The 10,668-nt window shown below is 40.3% G+C and overlaps 1 protein-coding gene across 1 annotated transcript in view; it reads left to right on the top strand.

The window, feature by feature from the left end:
* Positions 1-10,668, top strand: part of atp6v1ba (ATPase, H+ transporting, lysosomal, V1 subunit B, member a) — a 46,056-nt gene that overhangs the window by 12,982 nt on the left and 22,406 nt on the right. Inside the window, exons 2-3 of the mRNA XM_019882101.1 lie at positions 8,008-8,063; positions 8,395-8,493. Of these exons, the coding sequence (XP_019737660.1) occupies positions 8,008-8,063; positions 8,395-8,493 (155 nt within the window). The remainder of the gene's footprint in view (positions 1-8,007; positions 8,064-8,394; positions 8,494-10,668) is intronic.

Genomic DNA, 10,668 nt, shown 5'->3' with positions numbered 1-10,668 from the left:
GATACACCTGTATTGCAGTTTTTGTTATGTAAACAGTTTTTGGACAGTATATTTTTGTATTTTATTGATTGTGTTGTTACACGTGCATTTTGTCAACATACTTGCAGGTTCATAAAGGACATGTACCATGCTCATTTCCCAAATGAGGAATTTCTGTTATCAGGACAAATTGGACCGCGCAAATACGAGTCCACACTAGAGAATATTTACTGTATTTGAAGCAGTGGTTCTTAACCTCTCAACTCAACTGTATTTATAGAGCACTTTCAAACAGCCATCGCTGCATACAAAGTGCTGTACATGGAGCAACTAAATGATGATCCCAGAGCACCTTATATTTTTAGTTACGGATATTCGCAAAAGCTATGCATATTCATTTTCAAAGGCAAGTTGATGTCCCTAATTTCAAATCTGTCAAGACATCAATTCACTGTTATCGAGATTCAACATGTAGCCCAAAAATCTGCCATATTGTTGTAGCAAGCCAAGCCCAGGTGGAATTGAAGTCTGAGCATTGGATATGGAGAGAAATAAACGGTCAGCGTCCAGCAAGAGCCGATGTTCTATCCCTACTGCATTGATACCTGTTCTAAATTGATCTGATCTGACAGCCACAGCAAGGGGTTAAATGGCCAAAATGAAAAGCAGAGTGCGGAAATGACACCTTTGACTTGTTCTGCGATATAAATTGATTGGCTCTGAAATGACCTTATTAGTTAAAATCCCGGACGCAGGTCAAAATATAATAATCGAATCAAAAAAATGAATGTACTGTAGCCTCAAATCCAAACTGCCTCAAAGTCACAACTGGTGCAGTTGGAAAGATAATGTCATTTGCGTTCACTTGATGTCATTCAAGGAGACAGTGAGTATACAACAGTTTGATGCTATCAGTGTTATCGCTGTGTGTTTAGACTAGCTACCGGAAGTTAGCACACCATCCTGACTGTCAACAAAGTGATCATATGGACAGATTCCTGATCGAGCTCTCATAGTTTGTTCACAATTGTGTCAGCATTCACTGCATACCAATCTGGCATAAAAAGGAGGCGGCAAAGAAGACTGTTTATGTAAACAATACTGTCAGACATAAGGAGACCGAGTCATTCTCTGTCTTTATGGGAATGCAGATGCGTTTCTGTGTTGTTTTATTCATTCCAGAAATACAGTATATCTTCGTCTTCCCCAAGCATACCCCACTTTGATAGTCCGCAGCCGTGTTTCCATCCATCCATTTTCTGATCCGTTTTATCCTCACAAGGGTCGCGGGGGGGTGCTAGATCCTACCCCAGCTGTCTTCGGGCAGTAGGCGGGGGACACCCTGAACCGGTTCCCAGCCAATCGCAGGGCACAGAGAGACGTACAACCATCCGCGCTCACACTCACACCTCGGGACAATTTGGAGTGTTCAATCAGCCTGCCATGCATGTTTTTGGAACGTGGGAGGAAACCGGAGTACCCGGAGAAAACCCACGCAGGCTCAGGGAGAACGTCCAAACTCCACACAGGCAGGCCGGAGCTGGAATTGAACGCGCTAACCACTGGACCACCGGGCCACCGCGGCTGTTTTTATTTTATTTTATTTTTTGTGACGACATTACATAATATACAGTCAAAACCTGAAATGTTTATCCAGTCCTGTTTTCGTATATTTACAAACCTGTTTCCATAGACTCTTTTTATCGATACACTGAAAAATCCACACCCTCTAAGTGTAAAACCCTGTTTTTTCCAATGTGAGACCTTTTTTTTTCCCTAGCATTACCACTCTGGTTTGTTTTCGCAATTAAAAATGTGAATAGAAATAGGTAGTTGGAAACGCACTGAATAATTGTTGTAACGCATGAACACAAAATAATAATAATATAACAATGCATTTTATTTAAAAGCGCCTTTCATGCCACCCAAGGACACTGTACAGACAATAAGAAAATACAATGTAAAAATTTGTAAGCGAGATATTATACAAAAAACAGGACATAAAATCATAAAAACATAGGGAATGGAAGAGCTGTGTGTTGTAGGCAATCCTGAACAGGTGTGTTTTTAGACGGGACTTGAAAGTGGAGAGAGATGTGCAGTTTTGGAGGTCCGGAGGTAGATTGTTCCAAAGCTTTGGAGCAGCGCGACTGAAGGCTCTAGCTCCCATGGTGCGCAGGCGGGCAGGGGGCACTGACAGGTGGAGGGAGGACGTGGATCTGAGGGAGCGAGTGGGGATATGCACCTGGAGAAGGTCGGACAGGTAACGAGGGGCCAGGTTGTGGATGGCCATATCTGTATATAGGAGCAGTTTGTAATTGATGCGATGTTGAACAGGAAGCCAGTGGAGCTGTTGGAGAACGGGGGTGATTTAGTCTATTTTGACATCATTTTATTTGGACACGTTCAACGTGCTCGGCGAAGTACATTGAAGTGTAATAGGTGACATTTCTATTCGCCACTAGGTTGCACTATATTTCTAACAAAACGTTGACATTTAGATGTCTTCTGGTCGTGGCTAATATACATATGAAGTTTGGGGTTTTTTTTGTACCATGTACAAACATTTCTGACTTAGTGGCGAGGGAAGTATGTAATGCCCAAATTGATGTCCCGCCACTGTTATATACTATGTCAAACTCAAGATTTTTCTGTGTACTTTTTATGATATGGCTTGCCATCTACTGACTTTTTTTTGTACATCTTGGGGTGCTCCACATGCCTCCTATTTTTGTAGCCCTCGGTGAAACATAGAGATCCGTTAAACTTCTTTTGGGGGTGCTAAAGAGGTTTTCTTTTTTTTTTTTTTTTTTTTTTTTTTTTTATTAAATCATGGCCTGGCAATTCTTCGCCAGGCCTTATGTGCATGCGAAGTTTGTGTTTTTGTGCATCTTTATGCTTTCAAATATTTGTTTTTGTGCACGACCACGATAATGAAAGCGGTACGGGGGGACATTTCTACAAAAACAGTGACTTCACAGCAGTCACCACGCTCGAGCCCTACTCATGTAAGACAATCGACCATGAAATCATTTGCCATCATCGAAACAAACCATGTGCAGTGAGTCAGAGGACATGTACTGAACGTCATGATGATGGTTAATGTGTGTTGGGGGATAAGGAGTGGACGAGTGCGGGTTTTTCAGGCAATTAGCATTTCCACTTTCAGTGGGGCTGTGGGAATCCCTTGTAGTTGAGGCTAAGATGTGAATTTGAAGCTACACATCACAGCAGCCACTGCTTTGTTGCACTCATTTATTGTTAGAACAGTGGCGCCCCATCTCCATCCCAGCTTCATCCTCCTTGCCTCCCCCCCAATTCCCCTTTTTAGCTGGAAAATCGAATTGTGTTGGAATGCTATGCGCCTCTTTTCTCTGGCACTTGAATGGCCTCTTCAGTATTTCACACCAAGGTGTCCTTCAGGGTGCGAGGTCAGGCTACCAAAACAGCCTCTAGTGGCAGATTAGGACCAATTAACATCTTTGTTCACAAAGGCCTTGGCAGTTGAACAGACTGCAGGGTGACCCACACTGTGGTTGCCTGCCAAGCCAAGAGACCGCTGCACTTGAGCTGAAGTAGAAAAGAGGGGTGGAAAAAGTTTTCGAAACCTAATGGGAATTGTTGCTACTTCACAACTCATGAACATGTAGTCGATTGAGTAATGGTGATTGTTATGAAGTGAGAGCAAACTACCTTCACTTTTTTTGCTGCAGCGGCACATAATGGCCAACAAAGAAGTGCCTTGGTGATATTTTTTATTATATGGGAAAGGTACAACCACATATTCAAAAGTAACAGACACACACACACCTGCACATGGGCTTAGTGCCACCAGCCACGCCACAAGGATTTAAAAGAAATCAATCTTAAAAACACTTGAACAACCTGTGATCTTTATTTATTTATTTGTTCTTCACAAGGATAAGAAGCCATTTAAGATTTTTGGCAGACTACAATAAATTCGTTGGTTTTAGTGGTTTGCCTCAACACTCATATTGCATTGATGAAATAATTTGATAATTAAAAAAAGAGAGAGAGATGCAAAAAGGCAGACCAAAGAAGATGCTTCACAAAAGGTAGTAAGAGGGAGGGACAGACAGGAATCTATTTTGTAATGTTGCAGAAACCAATGCCGCACTCCACCGTAACATTGGCTGTGGAAGACTGCTGAACAGATCACATGCACATGTTGGTTCAACAACACTTAATGATTGGGTGAGCTACTTGCCACGACACGTGATAACATGATCAAGACTAGGGCTGCCACCAATGATTATTTTCCGATTTCGTCCCATCATCAACAACAGTGTGAATCGCAGCTTCTGCTCTTCTAATATTGTCATTATATTGCAGCTTGAATTTTTTCAGGTATGTCCAAATTCAGAAAGACAATTAAGATGCTATGCTAAATGTTGATGACATTTTGCTCCTTGTACCGCCATTCCTGACAAGTCGAAATGATGGCTGTACCCTGAGATGGATAACTTCAGCTAAATATTTCAATATTAATCAAATGCTGCTCACCTCTTAACTGGTACTCGTAAGAGGGAGCACATAACTCCTACTCTGGTGTATCTTCGCTGACTCCCTGTACATTTTAGAGTTCTTTTTGAGATTCTATTTTTGTTTACAAATGTTTAAATGGTCTAGCCCCACCTTACTTCTCTGAACTCATTCACCCCTACGCACCATCTCGGTGCCTCAGGTCTATAGACCAGACAAAATTCGGGTACCAAGGACTACGCAGTCTCCCTCTCTTTGGAAAGACCTCCCGCTAAACATTCGACAAGGCCCCTGGTGCCCATCTTGAAAACTCGTCTTGAAACTCATTTTTATTCTTTGGCTTTTGACTTAGCATGAGACTTGGTTTTAGTTTTACTGTTATTGTGGGGTTTTTTTGCTGTCTTTATTAATTTAAGTTTGGATCTACAATGGACTGTATGCACGGCAGATCATGGCGTAATTCCGGTAGAAAGATTCTGAGGCACATGAACTTCTGTTTCCCATTAACTTCAAACTCCCCTGGACTCCCTTTGAAGGACAATTAACCTTGTTCTTTAAAAGTGTGTTAACATGGCTTTTTGTAATTGGTTTATTTGATCGGAGCTGGTGCTTTTCCAGGTGGACATAAGATGAGATAAGGAAACCTTTATTTGTCTCACAATGGACAATTTTAAGTCGCAAAAGTTTGAAAGATAGTAGAAAAACAAAGTATTTGCATGCACACAAATAAATTTAAAAATCAACTGTACCACTAAGGAGATAGAAAGTTGATACATTTAAGTATTGCAACAACATTGAATCGACAAAGATAGTCTGTCAGTCTTTCACTTAGTTTCTCAATGCTCAGCTCCCCAAGCTGCGCTGTACTTTTTCTCACTCCCTCTCTCCTCCATCGTACATGCAAAACACCCGATACCGAGGCGATGATGTCGGTCACGCCGTCACCAAAACTTCATGGAATCATTTATCCTCATCCTGCAGATAGTTTTATATGCTGGTCATCTTTTTTTCATAAGCTCATTTTGCTGCATCCGCACCACAGAACGTGACAATAGGCTGTCTATTTTTGGTTGTTTTTGGGGCCTCCAAACAGTTGGGTTGAGTGTGTCCAAATAAGCCGTGCAAGTCAATGTTCACATGGACCGTACTGTGAAACAGCAAATGGCTCCTTAAATGAGATATGGTGCCATGATCGCTTCGCCAAAATTTGGATAACTCGAGCCATTAATAACGTCATTTATGGTAACTTGACTTAATTTCAGCAGACTGCGAGTATATTTTAAAGCATTTGATGCGATCGCGCTGTGTTGAATTTGCGACTGGAAGTTGGCATGTCTAATGCGAAAATTATGGGGGTCATAGAGTCCGTTTTGTGTGGTTGCATCTACAAATAAATTGACATTCATGAAGATTAATCCCAAGGAAGCCATGCAAATAACGACCTCCACTGTGTTTCACAGATGATGTTGTATGTTTTGGATTACTAGTCGATCCTTTCTTTTCTTCAATATTGAAATGTAAATGATTAGAATTGTTGGTGTCTATTTGTTAATGAAGAGTTCCTGCAACCAGCAGATTGTGATCCCTTCTCTCTTGCTCTCTGGAGCCTGTTTCTGATTCACTAACAGTCGTTTTGAGGTCTTTCAATAAGTTTTTGTCATTAACTGCTGTTGTTTTCCTTGGTCGACCCATTTGCTACTTGGTACACCAGTGCTTATTTTCTTCTCCAGAGCCTTCAAAATGGTTGTACTGGCTATGCCCAATGTTTGTGCAGTGTCTTTTTCTTTTTTTTAGCATTGATCTTTCAGCCCTAATATTTCTTGTTTTTCACCCACTGACAGCTGTGTTTTTATTCTGGTTACACTTCAAGTAGAAATGTACGCCAAAAAAAAACAAAAAAACACCTTTTTGTTTTTACATATTCATCTTTTGGTGTCAAACGCAAATATTTTCAGTGTACAGCAAATGTAATGGAAATAGCCACACAGATTCTCTACTTTTGGAGCGGGGTGAAGGATGATGGCTGTAGTGAATGTGAAAATGCATATTTGAGTCATATGTCTTAAAATTTAATTCACCTCTTTGGCAGGCTGTTACTGGATCTGCTATTAAGATGCTGTAGATGTACAGATTGTGAGGTTTCTATATAATTATGTGGACCAATTTCCCCAGCATTATTATTACTATCATCATCATCATCCATCAGGAAATACTGTAGCTGTATGTATCTCTTTTGAAATTTTTTGGCAATTTGTTGGGTCTAAGTGTGGTTATTATTTCTTTAAAAAAATCACAGCATCCATAGCACTCATATGAAGAAAGGGTCAGTGAACAATGCTTGAAATTTTACGGGACTTTCCATAAAAGCATGTTTTCTGTTGCTGCAAAAGGGCATGTGTGATTGAGCTGTTGTTAGATTAAAAAAATATATATCTCTGAGCAGGTTGGATTGTGTTCTGATGCAAATGCGTGATGTAATTGTTTTGTACAGACTATTGTCAGTTAGAATGTTTCATTAATTATTTTAAAGCAGTTGTCAGTGTTCATAAATACTGTCTTGATAACAACAGTGGAGCCAAGCACAGGACTATAAGACACACACACACACACACACACACACACACACACACACACACGCACACACACACAGTCATACCTCGGTTTTCGACCATAATCCGTTCCAGAAGGCTGTTCGAAAAGCGATTTGTTCGAAATCCAAAACTTCTTTATGAGAAAAACTTCATGATTAGGGGCTAATACAATATGCAGAAATAACAAAAAAACAGTTATGTTTGCGTAAATCACAACAAACACATCTGCTCACACTGAACGCTACACGAGGAAGCGTCACTTCCTCGTGTAAGGAAGCTGAGAGGAGTCAAGTGGCCTATTCGGGTTTGCTCAGTTTGGTCGAAAACCGATTTGGTCGAGAACAGAGACGTTCGAAAACCGAGGTTTGACTGTGTGTGTGTGTGTGTGTGTGTGTGTTAGAGATGAAAGTATTCCGGATTTTCCCGGAATTCCTGATTTTCAAATGTTCATGAAATTTCCTCCGGAAAATTGAGGAAAATTTGTTTTTATTATTATTATTGTTTTCTTATTTGTTAATTGTGGTTACATAATTTACCAGTGATTTTCTTTCACCCTCTTTTATGATGACACGCTGTGTTGAGAGATCTTTTATGAAGATGGTCAGAGCTTGCCTTGTCCAAATGTAATTTATTGGGCAAGTGAATTGTATACATTTTTATGACATTTTCCTGGCTTTGACATTTGGAACGGGAGCATAAAGTGCAGAAAGCTGTGAGAATCTGAGAGTGTAAAGTCATCTTGCGTTTATTTAGTGCAATTATTGCATGTTAAGAAGTATACTTGTTTCGAAGTCGATTGGTTGCTTTCAACAGGAAGTGAAAATTGAGAATACAATATTTATATTGTCCCTGGTTGACTGCCATGTAGACCCCCCCCCCCCCCCCGCATTAAATCAGACAACTAACTCTATATTGAAAATGTTTTGTCTTTCAGCTTATTCAACAGTGTCAGGAGTGAATGGACCCTTAGTGATTCTGGATAATGTCAAGGTGAGGCGACTAAAACTGTTTTTTTCTACATTTCATTCAGATAAGATTTTGATGAAAATTAAATGAACTTCTCTTCTTCCCCTGCACTTTTTATGGCTCATACTGTATTATTTGTTTTAAGAATCAGAATCTATTAATCTCATGACAACAGTACTGATTCATTTACATTCTGTGTTAAATTAAGTACTTGTTCCTAAAATGTTCAATTTTGGAAATATTTTAGCTGCATATTTAACAGCATGTGTAATGCTTCTGTGTGCTTGCTTGAAGTAATTATTCGAAACAATTCCATTTGTTTATATGGTAACTCTGTTTCATTCGTTTCAACTAGTTCCCGAGATATGCTGAAATTGTTCACCTGACTTTGCCTGATGGCACAAAAAGGAGTGGTCAAGTCCTTGAGGTGATCGGTAGCAAGGCAGTTGTTCAGGTGAGACACCCGTTCGCCACCATGTGTTTTGTTTTGTGTTTTGGCCCATCAAACCATCCATGTTAGGTTTTTCTTTAACACATTCAGTTTATTTACATTTGTTATTTATTTGAGCTCTTGCCATAGTTTGATTGCTGAATTAATGATTTAACTTGGGCTGCCTCAGTCACTGTAGGACCTACAGTGACTGAGGCAGCCCAAGAGGGTGACACGAGTTATATTTCAGTCCCGTCTCATCCCACTCCCACAGAATAAATCTCATCCTCTCCTGGACCATAGGAAAATAAATAAATAATCAATCAATCCTGTCACGTCCCGGTAAAAAATGACTCCTGTCGCGTCCTGCTCCCATTCAGCATGACTCACACTCCTGTACTGCTCCCATTGTGGAGGTCATCTACATACAAAAGTCACAATTTACCATTTATTGATACAGTCGAACCAAGTTGTTTAAACGGCTTTCAAAAGCTGTTCCACCCCGAATGTGAACGCGTGCGTGTGAGTGCCCACACTTGCACAGCAGCGAGCAAGACGACTGACAGCAGGAGAGCTAGACCGGCAGCGCGGCTTAATGTTGATGACGTATGTAAACAAATATGCATTTAAATCACCATTTATCGAGTTTGAAAAAAACTATGGTATTTTTTCTCATTGAGCGATAAGTCACCATAGTAATTGTGACGACAGTCCAACCTATTGGGTAATCCTGCTCCCGTCTGCTCCTGTGAACTTTTTATCCTGTAGCGTCTCATTCCTGTGATTAAAGATAAAGGTGATTCCCATCACGGGGGAATCCCGTGGGATTCCCGTGACCGGCGGTATTCACGAAAAATTGTCAGCCTCTCGTGGCCATCTGCTTGTCTGCAATTGATTCTTGCGTTGTCATTGTCATTTTCTGTGTATCGTTTGGTATTCAACTTCAAGTCAAACTTCAAAGTGGAGAGACAAGCAAAAACATACTTGATTTTAAATCCTATTTAGTGCTTCTAAGGCCAAACCAAAAGTCATTTTTTACTTTTACAACTTTTCTCATATGTTGATCAAGATCCAAATTGTATGACATCAGTACCGTTGAACTACAGTTTAGGTTTGTTCGGCCAACTTTTCGCAAACACTGTATATTTTTCTTAAACGTGCATTGGTTAACTAACCCAGGACCCAGCTTTGAAAAGCAAATCATCCCCCAACCCCCAACCCTCCTTGAAAAAAAAAAAACATTACTTTTATATGGGGACTTATTTTAATCAGAGGAGCTTTTCTCGAAGGTCATTTCTCATACAGCTGAGGTGGTGAAAACACCACCGTACACTTTGATTTCCTTTGAAACTATTCTCTAACCTACTTCAGACTTTTGTTTTTTTAAAAGACCATTTTAATGACTGGACGGATATGTGCAGAAATCAAGAAACAAACAAACAAACAAACAAAACATTTTGAACCTTCAGTTAATATGTATTTGGAGACCATGTGTGTCAACCCAACCAATATATTACCTTCGGTTTTTTTGAGAGCCATATGCTGCCTGTTTTAGATCTCTTCCTACGCCAACACCTGCTTCAATTGTTCATGATCATTTCAGGCTTCTACAGAGCTTATTGTTGAGCTGCAATATATCAGAGATGAAAGTCCTCCGGATTTTCCTGGAATTCCGGGTTTTTCAAATTTTTATGAAAATTTCTCCGGAGAATTGAGGAAAATTTGCATAATCCGGATATTAGTTGACAACATTGAACGAAGACGCGTTTGAGTTCGTTGTATTGCTTTCACGAGCGTAGCCATATTGAGGCACTAACACTAGTAACAGTAAAGAGATTTTTGTTTGTGTAATAACGACAGAAGGCATGATGGCGTTTGACTAATGGTTTAGCAGAACGAATGGCAACTCGCAACAACAGTAGCAAGCGTCATTTTGCCTCTTGGGTTATACCATCTCAACTAGAACGTGGGGGATAGTCCCCAAACAATTTTCGTCTCTTTATAAACACACCTGCTAAACCCCAGCGGAACGAATAAAAGACGCCGTCAACAAGACAGTTGTCGTAAAAAATATATTTGGCCAAAAAGGGAAAAACACAGATTGGCAGAAAATCGTGTCCGTCCGACTTCGAGTGTCGTCTCGGCTGGCTTAGTTTAGCTGTTGTCGTGTATGACGTCATTTGCGTCGGCGCTGATTGG

The sequence above is a fragment of the Hippocampus comes genome, unplaced genomic scaffold (assembly GCF_001891065.2).
Source record: "Hippocampus comes isolate QL1 unplaced genomic scaffold, H_comes_QL1_v1.1 scaffold36, whole genome shotgun sequence".
In the NCBI taxonomy this organism is placed as follows: domain Eukaryota; kingdom Metazoa; phylum Chordata; class Actinopteri; order Syngnathiformes; family Syngnathidae; genus Hippocampus; species Hippocampus comes.
This window is presented reverse-complemented; position numbering and strand designations above follow the sequence as displayed.